The sequence below is a fragment of the Sinohyriopsis cumingii genome, chromosome 2, assembly GCF_028554795.1.
Source record: "Sinohyriopsis cumingii isolate HCF-2022 chromosome 2, ASM2855479v2, whole genome shotgun sequence".
Taxonomy (NCBI): domain Eukaryota; kingdom Metazoa; phylum Mollusca; class Bivalvia; order Unionida; family Unionidae; genus Sinohyriopsis; species Sinohyriopsis cumingii.
In genome coordinates, this window is record NC_142962.1 from 64,251,020 (window position 1) to 64,273,591 (window position 22,572).

At 35.0% G+C, this 22,572-nt stretch overlaps 1 protein-coding gene across 1 annotated transcript in view; it reads right to left on the reverse strand.

Moving 5' to 3' along the window:
- Positions 1–22,572, reverse strand: part of LOC149805052 (uncharacterized) — a 105,249-nt gene that overhangs the window by 52,180 nt on the left and 30,497 nt on the right. Inside the window, exons 6-10 of the mRNA XM_089933481.1 lie at positions 20,781–20,893; positions 19,059–19,144; positions 16,151–16,209; positions 3,701–3,825; positions 2,653–2,743 (exon numbers count right to left, since the gene is read on the reverse strand). Of these exons, the coding sequence (XP_089789607.1) occupies positions 2,653–2,743; positions 3,701–3,825; positions 16,151–16,209; positions 19,059–19,144; positions 20,781–20,893 (474 nt within the window). The remainder of the gene's footprint in view (positions 1–2,652; positions 2,744–3,700; positions 3,826–16,150; positions 16,210–19,058; positions 19,145–20,780; positions 20,894–22,572) is intronic.

Consider the following 22,572-nt stretch of genomic DNA (forward strand, 5'->3'; position numbering starts at 1 on the left):
AACTTTATATTGTTTGGGAGCTGTTTAGTACAAAACTGTTTGAGTTCCAGATGATCAGTTGAATTTTAGGTTCTTTAAGATTTTCTGCAATTTTAACATAAAAAGTCATAAAATATATTTGAGATGTCACATGGATTACCAGCATAAATGCCTTCATGTTTGAGGAATAAAATTTCCATCTTATCCTTACATTTCCCTTCACCAAACTCTAAAAACTCCCCAGATAGCTTTCGGGTTCTTTCTATTTTCATCCAGCATTTTCTTATTAGTGTGTCCGATTGGCTTCAAATATCATTTCATTAGCTTAATACCTCCAAATTTTATATTCAGCTTGATTTCCTACAGATTTGAGATGGTCTCTTTCTTTATGCATCTAAAATTTCTTGGGAGACCCAGCCTGGCTTGTGGTCTTTATCTTGTGTGTTTTTAAAGGGGCATGTTTGTTAACTGGTTCCATGAAAAGATCCATCCAAGTACATAAAACATCATCAATATCTTCAAAGATCTGGACTGTATTCCATAGAATCTGTTTCAGATCTTCCAAGAATTGAACAGTATCAAACTTATTAAATTAAAGGATTTATGAATATTATGTTTTTTTATTATTTGCCTTAGACATTATGTATAAGAAAAGTTGCAAAGTGGTCATTTAAACCAATCTCTGAAACTATTCAAAATCCTTTTGAACCATCAGTATAAATTGTTGTTTAGTTGTTCTTTAAATTTAGAAAGAAGTTCCTTATAAGAGTTATGAAAAATATAAGGATTTGTATCAGATATGTTTTCCTTCATGCAAAATAAAAAGTACCTTGGGTTGTTTTATAAGCCAAGGATGTGCTACAGGCACAAATGACTTTTGGATTTCTGTAAGGTCAATTTTTGTGTTGTCAAGACTGGAAGATATTTTAATGTGAAAGTTAGCAATGATATTTGGTTTATTTTTGTATCAAGTTTTGAAGTTGGGTTGGAAAGCAGACACAAACACAGAGTTTAAAGAGATGGATCTCTAGTTTAGAGCATACCGAAAAGATAATGTTTCTCTGTAATGTGATACAGGAGCAGGAAACAACTATTACAATAGGATATTACTAGAAGGAAAAAAATCAGGATGTGGTTCATGAGAGAGAGAGAATTTTATCATGGCAGGAGCAAGAATGTAAATTATTGTCACAGTCAAATATAGAGCTAGAAGGGCTTTGAAGGACTTGAAAGGAGAAAGATTGTCAAAAAAGTGTGTCCTATTTGTAAACAGTTAGATAAAATGCTTGGTTTCTTTTATACAAGTTTGAGTTATGTAAAATCAATGTAAATTTTTATTCACAGACAAATCAGATGACCAATTTAACAAAGCATTCATGGTCAATGTTAGTGAAAACTGATAATGGCTTCAATTGGCTTTACCTGTTGTTCACCAAATTTGTATAGGTACATTTATACATAAAGTTTTTTCAAGAGAATGTTATGATCATCCAGATAAAAAATCCTTCTGGAAATCTACTTACTTGTGTCTGAATCCAGGCTACACGATGCTGCATTACTGTCTCAAAACTGAGAATTTCTATATGTAGTCTGAGTGTTATTCATCTCAAAATTTACATTAAAATTGCATTAAAATTGTGGATATAAATATCTCTCAAATAAACTGAACAAGCTGTAAAATGAAATGTGATGCATATTTGCAATTACTACCTTGCACAAATTAGATGAGCAAATAAACATAAGCCAGGTTAAAGCAAACTATCAACTATGCAATTTACAACCTATTCATAACTATAAATGTATCAAGATACCCCCAAAATATAACTGAATTAAAGAAACCTTGGTTGAATAGCCATGGAATATCTAACTTGATGTACAATTTCTTTACTTGAAGCCCTGTGACAAGTTTCGTAAAATTTTACTGCTGCAAAATGTTTTGAGCAAAATAAATTTGTTATGCGAGGACAAGCTTCTGGGTCAACATTGGACTATAATTCAAAATTCTGTTTTTCTGCCATAATTCAGTCAAGATTTTATACTAAGCTGCAGATCAAATCTGTGTTGAATCTAATGATATAAAGACTTTCAAAAATTAATGGGTACCAATAAAATGCATGTCATACATGATTACAAGATACAGAGATAATATTATACCCCATACTTCTTGGAAAATGGTAGGGGCATAAACATGACAAATGCAATGTAATATTTTTTAATAATGGGAGGAAAACTCCAACTTTTGCAATTTTTTAATATGAGGTGTAAATGAGACACATCAAGTATATATCTCTAATGGCTTGAAAGGTTGCGATGAATTTCATATCAGTATGAAATGTTAAACTTTAAAGTCAGTAAGAAGTGAATTGTATTCTTTTTGCATTTAAATCTTTTGCCAAAAGGAAAAAAAAAATAAGAATATTTTTGCTCTATTAAAATTATTCATCTAGACAGACTATACTATACTTTACTAGAAACAACAGTCAATTTTGCATGTTCTGATGGCTTCTCCCTTAAAAAAAACCTAACATGTGTGCTTGGAATGAAAAGTAAGGAGGAAGTGCACATCCTTGCCTTTAAAAATCTGAGACATTTATACTGGTAGTAGAGACTAGTAAGGTACAGTTCTGCCATTGCTACTTTTTGACATTCAGTTCACAAATTATTATTATTTACCTCCCTTCGGTTGTTTCACAACACAGCTCAAGTTTCCATTTACATGCTCTAGGACTTGTGTCAGATTCTTCTCCACTGGAGCTTTCCTTACCTGCAAAGAATTATATAGACATATATTTCTATGTTGGAACTGTAAATTACCAAAATTGCCAAAGCCAATCAAAATTTTCATATGGTATGGGATCTGTGCTCTGCTGGCAAAAATGAATTTCCAGGAATCCATGAGAAATCTCATTTTTAGTTTCATTATTCTTTTTAACTGCTATTAAAGCAATGAAACCATCTCAGAAATTCTTGAGAAACTCCATCATACCAAATGTATGATAAGTATAGCTAAAAATATATTTGCCAAGTGGAAATTGGGGGATTTGTATAGTCTGTAGATTTTTGCCTTAAATGGCTGATGTCAGGTAGTGTAATACATTCTTACATTTGTTTAAATCATATAAAGAACTAAATTTCTCAGCAAAGAAATATGCCGAGAGGCAAAATCAAGCAAGAAATTAAACTTGTTCAGTTTTTTTAAAAATATATACGATAAGTAAGAGAATTATGTATGAAATACTAGGTAATAATGGGTTCTGATATCACCATCATAGCTCCAAGTATAACAAAAGATATGTGTTTCTTAACCATACAACCATTTATTGGGTATTTCTTTATCTATGGATATATCTTCAAATTTCTTTCACTTTTAACTTTAGGGATGTTAAAGTTAAAAATTACACTTGAGCCCCAGAAAAAGCTCTACTAATGTGGAGCAGTCATCCATAGATTCAACTTAAAACTTTGTATCATTTCCATTAGAACTCTAAGAGTACTCAGAGTACCCTGGCATATTTTTTTTTTTAAATGTCTTCCCTAGGTACTATGTATGTTTAAATGAAACAGTCCTCAAACATCTCCTTACAAGGATTACATTTGTAATTCAAACATGTTTGTTACCTACTGTTGTTAATTACAAAATAACAACATTCCTATATGATTTTATCTTTTTAATCCCTTAATTGATTCCTTTAGCTATGTATGGAGTAGGCCTCATACAAACCTTTACTTGTATCTGTATAGTGCCAATGGTCAAGTCTATCAGCGGTTTCAAAAGAGAATCATCCACACTTGTCCTTGTCAGGAACTGTAACTCACCATTTGTAATGGCCCTAATTTCAGGGAATTCTGGAAGACATTTTAAAGTTTATTCACTTGTCACAGTAAAATGTACTTGTAATCCAGTAAAATTCATGATTAAGTATTGATTAAATATCATCAACAAAAAATCTGGTTATCCATATGGGGCTAAATCATTATTTTTGTGGCACCCCCCCAAAAAATAACTCACAATACTTTACCCATTATATCCATCAAAGAAATAGTGTTAACTTTGGTACAAAACCTCAATTTATGATATTCAATGGACTAGACTTCACTGTACACATCAAATACTGTTGATTTAAAAAAAAACTCACTATGCCACATTGTCCAATCATTGCTGAGTTTCAGTTGGCCAATCTATGCCATCATTGAATACCTTCCCAAAACATCTGATTTTTCCCCACTGCTCACTAGTAATAATATACAGCAAAATATTGAATAAGAAATAAATTTTAGTATAGATTTTTGGAAATTTGAAATATGTCTCTCCCTTTATATCAGAATACTGGAAATATAAATATTTAGATCCCTACTTCAAGCTTAAATAATTTTAGTATGATTGTAAACTGAATTGATGGACATCTACAAAAATGCAGATTCCATTCAGCATCATATAAAAATAAACTCAACTGCATTGCTTGTAAATATAAACTCACCCTGCATTCCTTATAAATATATCTAAATGGGAATAAGTTATGCAAAATGACTTTACTTGTAAACAAATTGCTCACAGAGCTACTAAATTTTTAATAGGAACTTCCACTTAGAGAAGGTTTCAGCTGGTCAGTGATGGTCATTAGCTAACATGTCTGTAACATTCTGAGACAGTGTATGATGTAAAAGTGACCAGTTTCTTGAGACACAAACCAGTGAAAGTCAGCCTCCGTGGCTTTGCAAGATGGGGGAAGCAGAAGCATGGATCCACACCACACAGTAACATGTTTCAAACTGATAAGTTTAATGCATGCATGGAAACAATTATAATGATGATGAGTCTTACATCTTTGATGAATAATTGATTGACAAACTTAACACATTTTCAGCCCTGATCTTCATCACTTATCAAAACTCATAGAAACCAAAACCAAAACTTAAAATCTGCAGTAAAGGAATATTTGCCCAAACCCTACTCCAGTTTTCAGTTATCATTCCCTACAACCCTGCTACATCATTCCTACTCCCCAAGTTCTATTACTATGGAGATGTCTCAGAATTATTGGACTGGTATGTAGGCCAATCATCTATCCATACTACCATAACAAGATTTCAAATCCTTTCTATCCTGATGGATTACTGAAGACGTCTATTAACATCCATATAACTAATGCATGTAATAATGGATAGGATCATATGTGAAAAGTCTGAATCAAAAAAGGAATTCAAGCTTTCTGCAATATGTAAAATAGAATTTCGGAACTGAAAATTGATTAAAATGCATATTAAGGAAAAAATTACCTGCTAATGTCTCATTATAATGATTCTTTCTGCATAGCCTCTTTTTGCTTCATATTCTACCATGATGTCTGAATGTGTTAAATATCATGGAGCAATATATTCTTGTAATGACAGGAGCTACAATTTATTCCTCAGAAAGCCAGGGAACAAAGGTAGCTGAGATATCATTCCACTGAAAGGAATAGTGTTACATTTGCACCTGCCAGTCCCTAAAAAGAGTCACTTTCCCTCATAAGCCTTCAAAGTGAAGATCTTTATGGCTCATGAGACTATCTCCACAACTGAAGGTTGAATGTCTTTCCTGAGCAGAAGCCAAGTGTAAAAAAAGAAAAAGTCTGTCTGGGCAGGGATGAAACACCTGCAAGCAGGGTCATTTGAGAACATTGAATTTTGCCTGGATTTTCCTGGGAGATATCTATCACCTCATCACAACAGAACTATTGCCAGATGCCCCCCAAGTATGCAAATCCACTTAAAGATCAAAGGACTCATGTGAAGAGTCTGGACCCTTCTTAACAGAAAATGAGCCAAATCATTGAGTCTACTGGAAATGTGTTTGATCTGAACTTTGATCTTGTGCCAGAAGCCCTGGCATACAAACTCCCAGACCAGGACATATAAGTCATGCAGTTTGTCCCTCCCCCTCACTTTGATGACGTAAACAACCACTACAGAACTGTTAGAAATTACTAGGATCACCTTCCTGCACAGCTGATCTCTTTTGTAAAGAAAAGGTATTTGTTATAGCTTTCATTGCAAGAGGTTTAATATGAAATGCCCTCCTCTCAGCTCTAGTTGCCACATACCACAATGAAGCAAGGCAGCAGGTGAGCTCTACAGCCAAACAAATGTCAAGTGTAGAAGCCCTAACAGCTGATTCAAGCTTCCACTGGAGAATTTCTGCTCTGAACCATTACTCATCTTTCCAATGATGCATGAATTATCTTATCCTGGCTGAGAGTGAAGGACACACGGTACTAATTATACGGAAGAACTGTGAACCAGTCTAGAAATGGGTGAAGAAATAATAGAGTATTTACAGGATTGGTGGTCCATAATTGGTTAATAATGAAAATTAAAATTTTAGGAAAAATATCTTTTGAGAGCTTATCCTATATGTAATGTAACAAAAATATTGACAAATTTCTACTGATGCAATTTTAGCATTTTTACAGGCTTGACTCAGGAGTACTCAATACTGAAAGTAGCACCTGATTCATTTGGTGCAGAATCAATAACACGTGTTTCATGCACATGTATGTAAACAAATTGCCGCGGGTCATATGGTGTTCTCCACACATAAGCTTGCACCAAGGTTAGATGTGCACGAAAAATTATAGGTGTCATTATCAGCACCCATAAATTTTAAGTTATTGAATTTTGAATATGATAGTGTTTCCATATGTTTACCATTGGAGTGGAATTAGTACCGTGAGTCCTATATGCGACCTATACCATAATAGGAGTTTGTTGTTTCCATGGTTACCACGTGCATACAGGGTATCAATTTGGTGGTTTTTACATATGACAATCATAATGGAGTCTTTTTATCATGGTTTGCATGTGATTTTGGAGAAAAATTCTATACAAAAGACAGATGGGGATGGTTTTATACACTGGAGAGTGGAAGCAGATAGCTCAGGCCATAGGGAAAAGAGCATAGTATGGCCTGATGGCAGAATTTCATATGATGGTACCCATAGATTGGCCTATATGGTTAAATACCATTTAACACATGCAACAATTCCCCAAAAGGGGGTGGGGGTGGGGGAGATTTTATATGTAAGCCACTTATTTCACAATCACTTATGTATCAGTACTGATCATTTAACTTTAGAGACACACTCAGCAGATCAAAGCAGAGAACATTGTAAAAATAAGGACTGTGCACAAAACTGCACATGCTGCATTGCCTCAACCTGTAAATTGAATTATTATATGTCAACTCACATTGAATATCAATTATACAGGTCTTATTTCTTATCCTAGAATTAAACTCCTTGACACCTATTCTATGTTCAGCATGTTTCTCATATTGGTACATAACATTTTTGGGCAAACAGTATTGGAACTTTTCTGCATTCCTTTTGTTGAGGGAGCAGGGAGGGATATTTTCACTTAAAATAATAGTTTTCAACCCTTCATTCCCAATATAAGTCTGCAAAAGTCCTATCTGTATTGCATTCTTTACACAGGCAGATTTTCTTCCCCAACCTCTCTTCATACAGTTGAAACATTCTTGATGTATAACTGCATGGTGAACATACTGCTCTCTCCCACCAAACCAGATCTCTTTTTTCTTCATGTACCAAGTCCCATGATAGAAAACCTTCATACTCAGGGTGTTGCAACTTGTGGTCTAAGAACACATTATTCCAAATCTCAGCATTTGATTACTGCGTGCACTAAGCGATATGTGTTTTGTTCACCATATATGTTGTTGTGAATAAATGAAAACAAGCTTCATGTCAGAAATATGGTTTTATATTTGAAACAAAAGCTATTTATAAAACCTACATTGCTCTGTTCTTACCATCAAGTAATAGTAAGGAATCATTTAGCTGTAAATTAGAGCTTGCTATTTGGTTTGCCAAATCAAGGTGTATTACCTCCCCTTTGACTGTAATTGAGTGATTGCAATGTTTGCTTTGTTTCTCTTCTGTTCAATAATGTATGCATTTTTTCAGCTTTATATTAAAAAGTAAGTAATTTAACACTGCTTATAGTGGAAAGTAGCCACAGTAATGATTTTGAGACTTTTTCTTAACTTTTTATGAGCTTTGGGTAAATGTAGGTATATATTTATGTATTAGACAACTTCAATATGCAATTCAATTCTATTACTTAAATTTAACAAGTAGTGTATTCAGTGACAATTTTTATCAGTGTCTGCATATTGCATAGAGACATGAACTTGTCTTGGCATAGCAAAGTTTTTAACACATTTCTCCACCTCCAGCATACTTAATAGCTTGAGTCATAACAGTTTGTGCATACACTTTCTGTCTCCAACATCAATGTCAGCATTATAGGAACTTGGGATAGCTTTTTCAAATTTGTCTCTTGATGTCCTTATGTAACATACCTCATGTTGATGTGTTATTTGGGTTGATACACATTCCCCCCCCCCCCCTTGTTGTGGGGAACATTACCAGGCTTGAAGAAGTTACTCTGTCTATTCTTTGCTTATTCACCCTTCCCCATAGTTTTATACTAAAAAGTAGCACTATGTTATTTAATTATTCAGTTTAATAAAGCTTATGGAACTCTTCCTTGGCTTTCATACCTTTTTATTAACATTTGGGGGTCATGAATCACATGTGATGATAGTTTAAATAAGTTTGGAATATCAGCATCTCTTGATGCTTCATGGGTGTGTGTATTTGTTTTAGTCACAAAAGGGCAATGGCCTCTTATCATTTTGACCTCTCATGTAGCACACTTAGTTGTTTTGTTTGATTGATGTGAATAGGGATGCACTGTATCTTATTTCTGTGAGAGTCAGCAAGAAAAGAAATGCAATTTTGAAATTTAAAACATTTAAAACTTGTCTTATAGCCAGTGAGAGATGAAAATACAATGTGTCATGTAATTTGATACCCTGTGATGTCATACTTGCTGATGTCAGCATGCTTGTGTTTCTTTTGTGTAGCATGCATGCCATAGAAAGATAACATGAAGATACAAAGGCAGAAAACAATTATTTTAATAACAAGAATAAGCCATTAATAAGTACAATACAACACAGCAACATGTAATGCAGATGCAATTTAACTATAGATATTGGTATCACATATAATGCTATTGCACTATTATCCATGCACAAGCATGGCCAATTCTTTCTTACAATTATGCTCTAATATCAAGGAGTAAAATACAACTTTTTCAAAAAAAATTAAATCTGGTTATAGGACACACGGTACTAATTATACGGAAGAACTGTGAACCAGTCTAGAAATGGGTGAAGAAATAATAGAGTATTTACAGAATTGGTGGTCCATAATTGGTTAATAATGAAAATTAAAATTTTAGGAAAAATATCTTTTGAGAGCTTATCCTATATGTAATGTAACAAAAATATTGACAAATTTCTACTGATACAAATTTAGCATTTTTACAGGCTTGACTCAGGAGTACTCAATACTGAAAGTAGCACCTGATTCATTTGGTGCAGAATCAATAACACGTGTTTCATGCACATGTATGTAAACAAATTGCCGCGGGTCATATGGTGTTCTCCACACATAAGCTTGCACCAAGGTTAGATGTGCACGAAAAATTATAGGTGTCATTATCAGCACCCATAAATTTTAAGTTATTGAATTTTGAACATGATAGTGTTTCCATATGTTTACCATTGGAGTGGAATTAGTACCGTGAGTCCTGAAACTTACTGATCTACATAACTAAAAAAAGAATATGTGAAAAAAGACATAAGGCTCTTCATTTACCATGTGGTTCTGAAGGATATCAAGCTAAAGTTGCTGTCAACAAAGTGATCCTGAACAAAAAGACAAACTAACACGGTAGACTGTTTTCATAAATGACCATGGGCAGAAACTGAGGATAAAAAACAGAGCTAAAAGCTGGTAAATTGTTCATGGAATGTGAATCAAAGGAACGAGTCTGAGTGGCAGTATTAGCCTAGGCCTGTATCCCACACGATGAGTTAAATCAGCACAATCCATTGGTTGATTTCAAGCCATTTCATAATTATGCAGGCATTTTAACCAATACAATTTTAGCTTACAGAGATAGAGTGAACACTGCTGAACAAAGGAAAAATATTTGACTTCGATAGCGGCAAAAATAGTGGAAATATTTAGATTAGAAAATGATAAAAATTATGAGAATCAGCTGCTGGGAGTAGACTTTTACTTAACAGACTCACAGAGTATTCACGCGAAGTTAGGTTTGCTAGAGAGATGACAAGTAGAATTTCTGTGTACATAAAATGGAATGAATTTCATGCTGATAGTGTTAATTATTCAATGTTAGTACATAATGGATTTTATAGATTATTCATGGCAAGAGAAACAAATTGGTAAGAAAATCATTTATTTCATCTTTATGCATGATTTTTATTTCTACATGTAGCATGAAATTTATACCATTATGTACATAATTTTATTGAGAACTGCTGTGCCAAATTTTAGCTTAATTAAAGGAACATAAATAAGATAACATTTATTGCAAGTAGCTCCATCTGTAAAAATCTATAAACCAAGTGCTATCAGCAAGTCTCAGGGATACAGGCACTGTTAAGGCTAACACTGCTCTAGGTGATCTCTCTGCAAGTATGCTGTAGAGGAATGCCTAGCTGTTTGGCTCAGGGGTTAATGAGTTAAGATCTCAGCCTTCATAGAATCTGTTGAGATCTCCATCATTGAAAGAAAACATCAAAAGGGGAGGGGAGGGGATAAACAAACTGTTTGTTGTTCTTAGATTAGACTTCCTTTTTGCTGCTGCAGAAAATAGGCAAGAGAGAGAAATATGAAGTTTTAAAAAATTGTCTTCTGTTGTGAGTATTGTGGGAGATGTTCCAGTGTCACCTTCTTCCCCAAAGATTCATCAGAACATGGTATCAGCTACATAACTGTATAGATGAATTTTTTTAAAAAAGCTCTTAAATGATACTTCTTGGAGGCAATGTGGGACAAGTTTGATTAGACCATAGTGAAAACTGAAAACGGCAAACAGCCAGTCAATGGATAGACACCTAGCAGTGATAAGTGAAGGTAATGGATAAGAGTTTTTTCCCCTTTGCCCACATGATATATAAACATGATTTCAGTCTTCTGGAATTGCTGGATTCTCCAGGTAGTAGAGCTTATTTCCTAACATTAAATAAATGCAGCCAAGGAATGTATTCAGTGTAGAAGTGTTCTGTACTATGGGCTGCCAAATCACAATGGTATTAAGGGTAATGAAAGGGCAGATAAAGCAGCCCTCCAGTCACCTAAATGGAAGATATTATATATAGCAAAATTCATCTGGGCTTGGTTGAATTCTCAACAATGCAAATTTACCATGCCCAAAAAGGCAGGAAGAATATTCAAATGATCAACAAATAACAAATAACGTGAAGGCTACAGTGATAACTAACATTGTACTTTACTGTGTTTAGAATGGCCAAATGTGCTTTTCCGCTGCACGTGAAGAAGCAACCAAAAAAAATCCAATTTTTCTTAAAATGATGTAATCATCAAATGTCACATCATAAAAAAAATATGGCAGTCTTGTTACTCTGAATTTTCTCAGATCATGGACTTCTGATGCAATATTTTTTCACTGACGGAAACAGATATTGTTGAAAAACTGGCTCAATGCATTACACACTAAACTTGATCAGCCTCAGTAGTGTTGTTTACGTACATGAAGCAACAGATACAAACAAATATTTGGAGTGTTTCAACCAGGGCGATAATTTTCTAACAGAGAACATTCAACCTGCATTATGTTCTGGAGATATCATTGTTGTTGACAACTGTGCCACTCACCATAATTGTGGTAAAAGATTGAGTTCTATCAACTCCGCCATTACTGGTCCCAAGCCCAAGAATAAAAGGAGGGTTGGGTATGGGACTAGCAACCCAACCCTGCAAAATCCAACTTGCTACAAAAATGCCAACAGAAGAAAAACCAGAAACTGAAAGCCTGAGAGAGGAAGGGTCTTTTTCTAGAAGACTTATGATGTTATGTGGTGAAAGCCGTGAGCCTGCAGAGCCATAAAGGAGACCACCCGTCAATCAAACAGGGGTATTAACATCGCAACATGGAACGTGGGGACAATATATGAGGCAGGAACAATGGCACAGGTAGTAGCAGAGATGAGGAACTACTACCTATCCCTACTGGGCATTAGTGAAATGAGATGGATTCAATCTGGACAAAGAAGAATGATGACATGAGAGATTCTACTGTATTCAGGACATGAGGAAGATAATGCGCCTCATGCACAGGGAGTGGGCCTCATGCTGTCAAAGCAAGCACTGATAAGATGGGAACCACATGGGTCCAGAATCCTCACAGAAACATTTAGGACCAACAAGGAGAAAATAAAGATGAACATCATACAGTGCTACACTCCAACAAATGATGGCGAAGAAAAAGATAAGGACCAGTTTTACAACAGACTACAGAACATAGAAGAGAACTTCCCAGACAAAGACATCAACATCCTCATGGGTGACTTTAGTGCTGGTCATCGGGGGTACCATCTTTCCCCACAAAAGAATCCACAAGAACACATGGATATCACCAGACCATGTAACAGAAAATCCGATTGACCACATCTGCATAGCCAAGAAGTTCAGAAGATCCCTGCAAGATGTGAGGGTGAAGAGGGAAGCAGATGTGGCATCTGACCACCACTTAGTTGTCACAAGGCTAAAACTTAAGCTGAAGAACTGTATGGGCTAAAGAGAGAAGAAAACAAAGTATAACAGCCTGCTGAAAGATGCAAAAACTAAAGAAGAATACAGACTGATGCTTAACAACATGTACCAAGTGCTACAAGAGCTTGTTGAAAATGAGGAAGACAATGCAAACAACATATGGCATAAAGTTAAGAAGGCAGTAAAATCAACATGACATGAAGTACTAGGCCCCATGAAGCACCAGCAGAAAGAATGGATTTCAGCTGAAACATTGCTCAAAATCCAGGAGCGTAAACAGAAGAAAACAGCAGTAGGACAAGACCTAAAGAGGTAAAAGTACAAAAAAGGACACTGATGCCCACAGAGAAGTGAAAAGAAGCATCAAGATAGACATGAGAAACTACGTTGAAGGACTGGCAGCAGAGGCAGAAGAAGCAGCCGAAAGTGGAAACATGAAGAAGCTGTACGACATCACCAAGAAGCTGTCCGGCAAGTACAGTAAAAACAGAGAGACCCATAAAGGACAAGCAGGGAAATACCACAGCAAGTACAGAATGCCAAATGAATAGATGGGCAGAACATTTTGAAGAACTGTTGAACAGGCCAGCACCACTAAATCCCCCAGAAATCCACCCAGCCGTGGCAGATCTCCCCATAAGCTGTGACAATCCCACCAGAGATAAGATCAGGAAAGCCATCACCCAGTTGAAGAACACAAGTCAGCTGGACCTGATGACAACCCAACTGAAGCCCCCAGTGCAGTGCTAGTGGCTTCAGTGGAAATGCTTTACCCACTCTTTGAGAAGATTTGGGACAATGAAGAAATACCGACTGACTGGAAGGAGGGACACCTCAACAAGATCCCAAAGAAAGGTGACCTCAGCAACTGCTCCAGCTACAGGGGAATCATATTCTTGTCAGTACCAGGGAAAGTCCTCAACCATGTCCTCTTGGAGAGGATGAAGGAGGCCACTGACCCCCAGTTATGTGACAAGCAAGTGGGCTTCCAGCAGAACATATTGTGTACGGACCAAATAGCTACTCTTTGCATCATAGTCAAGCAATCGTTGGAGTGGAATTCTTCTCTACATCAACGTTGTCGATTATGAGAAGGCATTTGACAGCATGAACCAAGAGACACTCTGGAAACTTCTTCGCCATTACGGCATCCCAACCAAGCTGGTGAACCTGACCAAGAACACTTACAATGGAATGTCCTGCAGAGTCATTCATGCAGGACAGCACACAGACCGCTTCCTAGTGCAGACTGGCGTGAAGCAAGGATGCATGCTGTCGCTGTTTCTCTTCCTTCTTGCCATCGACTTGATTATGAAGACATCCACCAATGGGCGGAGAAATGGGATCCAGTGGACATTGTGGAGTCAACTTGAGGACCTGGACTTTGCTGATGACCTAGCGCTCTTGTCCCAGTCAGCAGTAAATGCAGAATAAGACCAACATACTGGCAGCCACATCAGCACAGGTTGGCCTCAACATCCAGAAAGACAAGACCAAGATCCTCAAGATCAATTACGCCAGTAATAACAAAGTCACACTGCAGGGAAGTCCCCTGGAAGAGGCAGAGTCCTTCACGTACCTGGGCAGCATTATCAACCAGCAGGGTGGCACAGATGCAGACGTCAAGGCAAGGATAGGAAAGGTGAAAGCATCTGGAGCTCCAAAGAAATTTCCTTGACTACCAAGATCGGACTGTTCAACTCCAATGTGAAGTCAGTCCTACTGTATGGAGCAGAGACCTGAAGAAGAACCACCAAGATGACCGTAAACAGGGTTCAGACCTTCATCAACACCTGCCTACAAAAAATTCTCCAGATCCAATGGCCAGATATCACCAGCAACACCAACCTGTGGCAGAGAACCTCCCAGCTTCTGGTAGAGGACAAGATCAAGAAGAGAAGATGGAGTTGGATAGGACTCACCCTTCATAAGCCGCCAACCAAAAAGTAGAGAAGGGAATGACCAAGAAACACCTGGTGATGCAACCTTGAGGCAGACATCACTAAGATGGGTCACACCTGGAGTCAGCTCGAGGGGATGGCACAGGACAGAAATCCCGGCAGGGGTGACAGGCAAAACTGACTGAACTGATTGAGTTCTATCATATTCTTTTATGAATCAAGGCATTCAGTATAATTTCACTCCAGTTTACTTGCCTGAACTTAACAAGTTGAATGAACTCGCCTTCAGATACTATAAGGGATAAACCATTTAATTGACAATAGGGGCTGGAATTTTCTTTTGAACTGGAATACTTTATTTTCATTTTCTTCCTCATATATAATTTATTCAGCTAATATATTAGAATATAAAAAGTAAATTTTTTTGTTCGGAAAAACCAGATAAAGAGTATTTTTTCAATCTTTCTGAGACTGCAAAATTTTTCCTTGAAAAATAAAAAAAACCCACCCCTTTACAGTGATTCCAATTACACTAGCAGACCTGCTGAATTACTTTAAAGTTCTGGGCTATCTGAACATTTAAATTCTATTACACTTATAACTCTTATTATTTTGCCATGTGTCTAAAACTCAGTTTATGAAACAATTTCAAATCATTATTTAAATTAAAATTTGCAAGCATTTTAAATGTGGTAATTGCTTTCCCAACATTGTAACACTTTTGTGTTGTGGATTATACCAACTAATTTTGACATGTAAAACATTTTTTTCCTTAACTACCACACATACACACTCTCACTCTCTCTTTATTCTGGCACTTCAAACACCAATACAAGTTTCATTTGTATGAAAGAGTCACTAAGCAAACTTTTGTCACAAAAATCTAAATCTTTGGCCAGCATGAATAATCGGAACTAATAGGCAGAACCAGGTGCTGAAACTGATACTGTGCTTTATATATATTGCTGACTTGATTAATCTTGCTGCCAAAGTGGCCACTGTAAATTAACATCATTGGGAATGCACTTTTTCCAAGACTAAATGATTTTTGCTGTATTGACTTCAATAATTATATAAATCAGTTCCGTTGCATATATTTGGAAATATAACAAACGCTCTACAAACATACTTCAGAACATCAAACCCATCACTGATGAGCTGCACCTATCATATAGAACAGACTGCAGAGATATGGTGGTATTGGACACATATCTGCGATTCATGCATACCTCCTAAACCTCAGCCAGAGTGTACACTTTACCAGTGACCAATGACAATGGAACACATTCTTATTGATTGCACTGACTTCCAACCTGTGAGACTGAACTATAGCCAGTATTGTGCTGACATGCCATTAACTCATTACATGCATATATGTACATAATGAGATGCATCCACATACCAATTTTCACATGTGAAATAGAATTCAAATCGTTAGTACATAATTAATGAACAAACACATGAATGCACAAACACAAAATGGGCAAAAAGTTATATTACCTTCCAAATTTGCTAGTGACTGAGACAAAATTGTTTATATAATGGCCAAGACCTAGGAACTAATGAGATCTGTACAAATGGCATACATATACACACCTTCCTTTTCAAATTCATTTACAGCTTTCACTGGCCTCATGGCGAAGTATGGATCAAACCTGAAAAAAAAGCAATTCTCATCAACCTCCCACTTGCAATGAAAACTTTCAAAGTGCCAGGATTCAAATATCAACACCTGTTCTACAATATAGAAATCGTAATAATTCAAACACTCAATGCTGTTTTTAGAAATAATACCATGAAGAGCTTTTTCAATCAATAATTTAATTTACAACTTAAACTTATCAGTCAAGCCTCACTATTTAACATTTGCACATGATTTCATATTGTATGTATGTATGTATGCAATATGTATGTATGTATGGATGGATGGATGGATGGATGGATGTACTCACACACATTTTGATCTTTTTCATATTTTCAGCAATTGGAATAAAAACTGACATCTGATGATATAATTCAAGGTAATTCATTCATTAAATCTGTCAAGTTACAAACCTCCCTAGTTATATAATTGCTACATGCACTGGTGAATGAACTATTTTTTTTTTCTAATTAAGTTTTCCTTTTCATAGATAAACTTGTCACAAAATAAAGACAACATTATACACTTTCACCTTCAGGAAATATATTGTACTAACCAACTTATGGCAACTGACCCACTCACTGGTAAAATCTCACAAGTCTTTAAAACCAACTTAAGTCCATACTTCAACATATTTATCAAAAATCTTTTTGTCCATGCATAACATTATTTTTTAAAGTACATACATTCATTCACATGACTTGGTCTGGAATTAAAACAAATTTGCCATTAGTTTTGCTAAAACTTGTATTCTGCCACAGGACCTTTTTGTCAACAAAACTACATCAATCAAAAACTTTTAATATATTTGTTTCTTTTAAATATCCAAGTTACTGATTCATCCATGTTAATTATGTTAAGCATTTATTATTGGTCAATTTTTGTGAAGAAAAAAAAAATCTATCTTAAGGCACAATAATATTACTCTCCTGTAGAGAAAACAGAATTAAAATAAGTATATTTTGACAACATTTAATATATGTTATTGTGCATCTTTGTACATAAGCACGAGTGAGATAAATCTCAGCATTAAATAAAATTAAAACAATCATGTACTATTATAACAGTTGCTATAGAATCTAAATGTCCATTACAAATTAATCTTATGTTTCATATGAATCTGATCCATAATTTCAAAACTTGCAAGAAAAATTTCTATGAATTCAAGATAAGATATTTGTTCTTTTTAATAACTCATTGTTGAAATCATCTTTGATATTCTGAATCACTGTGAACAATTTCATAATGATGATTAAAATTTCTGAGCAGTAACTGCTGTTTTCAACTAAAAAACAAGGTTTTAGTCACCACTCATGATCATGATTTTTTCACATTCAACAAGCTGGGGCCCATTTTGGGGGCATTTTCTATACAATTTTTTTTAGGATCCACGCCTGCTTCTGTGCTATAAGCAAGTGCATGAGTTATCTGGGCATGATATAGCACGGAAGCAGTAAAATTTATTTACTTCATCAATGTGTGACATTAATATATGGCTGCCAACATACTCAAGGAAGGTCAAACCAATTAGCACAGGGAAGATGGTCATGAGGTAGTCCATAATAATAATAATAATAATAATAATAAGAAGAAAACATGGTAAAGTGTGACCCCACTATAGCGTGCTCCATTATAACACAAACTCAGTTATAACACAGTCATGGTGTGGCTCCCAAAATTTCATACACTAGTATTTTTCTCGTACAAGAAAAAAAATCTTTCTTAAAACTACGAAAACAACATAACAAGTTTATTATCATTATATGGAAGAGATTACGTATGAATAATAAAAGACAATTGTGGTGTGGCTCCTGAAACTTTATATGTATTTTTCTCACACAATGCTGTCCTTTAGCAGTGATTTCAATAATGCATGCACCCTTCATCAATGAAAACTGACTACAATCTTTACTAAAAAACAAAGAACCTTTTTGCAGGAAAAAGTTTATGCTTATGAATACTACCAATGGTGGCTTAAAACACAAACTAACTTTTACCAACTTGGGACATACTGAAAAGTAAATGTGCTTCATCATTCATTACGTGTTTGTGCTATTTTTTTCCACTGAATTCAGACCTATATGACCTGTGACAAAATTAGTGAATATTTTAAATCTGTGTGTGTGCATAATTTCAATGGAATTACTTGTATTGTGGATTCAATGTATATGATGAGATTTGTGGGTGAGTACACAGTGTTGATACTCAATTAATGTTATACATGAGCCTGCATTTATTACCTAACCCCTCCTCCATGCAAATATTCTGAAGTATATGCATCATTTTCTTCAGCTAACTGACCTGGTTGCTTATAACACAGTTCAGTCTAAAACATGGTCAGGTTCTATGGCTCCCAACTACCATGTTATGGTGTGGTCACCCATGCAGAATAAGTCACTGCGATGACTTTTGGGGCCATTGTTTATTCATCTGCTTACTGTTTGTATTCAATATGCTCTAAGTCATGGGTGTTTCACATGTTATGTTGATGAACATGGTATTAAAGGTAAATCATGTAGTTCATGGAATTCTTCATTTGCAAGTACAATTAACCCTGATTACCTGCAAAATATGCGAGAATCCCTATTCTCATCTTCCTTGACTTTTTACCTTCCTCTGCCACTTTGATTTATCCTTGCTCTGCCACATTCAATAAAAACAATTTCAACTTTTAAAAATATTAACAGAAAGAGCCTTCTAAATGGTTCTCTTAACAACAGAGAGTATCTATCACCTATAGCATTTTCGTACTTTAATTCTGTATCCATCCCACTCAAAATTTTCAAATTTGTGCACACCAGTTCAAGCCAGCTTTGGAGCAGTGCACAAATTATAATAACCAGAGTAGATTTTTTCTCTTACCCTGACTTCAAAGCCCCAGGAATCAGCAACTCTTCTTTCACCATCACTGAATGGATTGTTTCCCAGTTGTCATGGAAGTGAAGTGTCTACATTGCAGAAGAAATCAAATATTATTGGCAAAAATATTGCTGCATCTTGTATCAATATACAGTTTCAAAAATATGTGGAATAACTACCTCTATTCAGCTTTTTTGTTAGCAATGGCTGAAAAATTGTGCACAAATTCGCTATCCAATAATAACTGCCTTAGCATCAGTGAAAAGTTGCCTTTAGGAAATAATCTGTACACTGGAAACACTGAAAAAACCACAAATTTAAATTTTTTAACAAATTCACAGCTTATGTACATACTCAGATTTAAATTTCATTATTTTAATAAAGCATATATACCTCACATAGATACAAAAAATTGCTCTGTAATGGCAGAAAACTGGCAAAGTCACAAATAAAGTATTGATGGTAACTGCCATTTGTGAGTTCAAGCATCTAATTTTAACAACAAAACATGCAGTGCTGTTATATTTTATAATTACTTTCATCTGTAAATTAAACATATAAAAAATGAGAGAATGTGTTGCAACAGACAAGATATTTTTCATACCAAAATGTGCACCCGAGAGATGAATATCTAGATAATTACTTTCGCTGGGAGCCAAAGCAATATGCTAATTATCAACTCCTGGAATTCAGTGGGTCAAGTTATATCAACTCTAGTTAGATTTTATGATAAAATAATTAATACCTCTTATGTCCACTCATGCATAACAAGTCTCATTAATCATAAAAGATCAGAGAAATCATAGCACTTTGTGCTTGTAACTATTTTATCATCAGATCTAACCATACCAGGTAGTCAACATCAACTTAATCTGGACTTAGCTCTTTATATATTTACTGAAAAATACTATTTAATGAAACAACTGTCTGTGTCAGGACAACTCAAGTAAAATCTTCTATCAATTCCATGTGAAAACAAAATGTATTGCTTCAACTCTAGGAGAAAGTGAATATCTAAATATTCATTTGCACTCTTGTGCAATTTTATTTGCATAATGAAATGTTATGATTGTTTTGATTCCCTGATATATTTAATGACATGTAAATCTCATCAGACCATCAATATATAAAATAATAATATGCCTACATAGTTTCATTGGTGTACCTCAAGTGATTTTTGCTTTATCATCCAAGTATGGTCCTAGTTACAAAAAATCCAAAATGTTTTAAAATGTACATAAAAAAAATTGAAATATGGCTGCAATGACCTGAAAATCTAATCAAGACATCAATGTGTAAATACATGTATAACTACCAAGATTAATTTGTCCATATGAGATGGTTTTCTCTTAACAGCATTATAAAGGTTATATCAAAACAAGTTCAGGTCCAATAAAGTTCTACCATGTGTAAAACATTTACCAACTGCTTTGCTGACCTGAAAATATCTTTAAATCATTACATTTTATGACCTGATTAAGTGCTTTATGGTTCTAATTTAAATAGCTTTTGTGTTACAGGGCTAAAATTTATTTAAGATGGACACAAACATTAGGATGTACAGCAGCAACATCCTCTTCAGCTATAGCAGTAGGGGATAGAAAAAACACCAAATGTAAGTGGCAAGTAGAAGCTTGAAAAAATGTACTAGAGCTAATTAATTCAAGATAAAGCATGGAAAAATGAAAACAGCATAACATGATTTTTCACATTTACTAATTTTACCTTCTCAAAGTTTGATACAGCATGGGAAATAGGATGGTCATATTTGCTACGGACTTTCTTGAACACCTTTCCAGTGTCTGTCTTCTGGACAGTATAGTTTGCTGAATGAGGACCTGTAAATGGGAAAAGAAGACCGTGTATCAATTTCTCCAATTTCTGAATATCAAAGTTGAATGAACAAAGCAGAAAACAAGGTAACACCCTCACCATCTCACCCACATATGTACCATACACATCACATTATTAAGAACAGTCTATAGTAAAAAAAAAAGGTGGCATAAACTCTTCTGTAAACAGTGGAGGAACAATCACTGGTCAACATGCATATATTTTAACAATGACTATAATATGTACTAAGTGTCACAAAAATCTACCACAATATGCAAGCAAGTAGTTTCATTAAAAAATTCAGCAATGTATTGCATCCAGCTATAAGACATAAAGGGCAATAACTCTTAAAACAATCATTAAAACAAAGATTTGTCTATGCCCATCCATACAGCATGAATAATGTACTGACAGGGTTCATACACCTTTGGGGTGAAAAAAATTAAAGGACTTTATCCATTTTTTTCAAGGACCTCGATGCCCAGTGCAGTTTAGGTATATTTATCAATGGCCATTTATAGAATTAGTGAAAATGTTGTCATTTCCTGATAAGGGGCTTCCTTGAAATGGGTAAGCTCTTGCATAAAAATACCCAGATAAATCTTCCATATTCTCAATGCCACATACATGTGTTTATCTTTTGGCAGGTATGAATGCAGCCTCCTGAATATTCAGTAGCGATAGGAGTTTATGGAGATTGCCAAAGCCCACCTTCTCTCTCCAACATACTTCACGAAAACACATTGGCCGACCTCATATATAGCAATTTGCATAATTTTTGAGTATCTGAAGTTGTTCGAGGCAGACAAAATCAATCTCTGGAATAACTGTGATGCACGATAGCATGCATTTGCGCAGCACCTTAAAATTGCCCGCAGTGTTGACACATGTAATTTTTTATATCTGCTGTTAAATGATCATTCATCAAAATTTTAACGTACATTTACACATAAATATAAGTACACTCCATGGAAAGCAGCCTTTTTGTTAAGCCAAAAATCAGAAGCTTGGACGTACACTAAGAACAAATTGTCACCATTTTCTTCGTGTCTATCTGTCATCATCTTTTGATTCAAGAGTTTGAACAACTGATTCACCATGATTTAAAGTACAAAAGTTTACTGCTGCTGCAGAAAATAAATCAACAAAGAAGAATGATCATTGGAAAAGATCATGCACTTTTTAAAACTCTCTATAAAACTCATGCAATTATAAATATCTGATTGGTCACGACAGCATGCAATTATAAATATCTGATTGGTCACATATTGTTAACCACCCAATAGCAAACAGTGTTATTTTGATTATATGACGTAATGGTATGAAAAGAAATTTTCATACATGCATTTGTAGATTAATTTTATAATTTTCAAGGACCGAAGCTTATTTTCAACTACTTATCAAGGTAAACAAAATTTTCAAGTATGAATCAAAATTCAAGTACATTTCAAGGTGCCTTGCAAACCCTGACTGACTCTCATAGCAATCCATTAAAAAAACTACAATACAAGACACATTCAAAAAATTTCTTGTACAATGCATTCAACTGCAAAAAGGGCAATGACTAAAACTGCAAATGCAGTGATTTTTCAAAATGCACATCTTTAGATAATGGTCATAACATGTACCAAATTTCATAAGAATCCATTGAAACAAGTTCAACTACACGTGTTAAAAATATTCT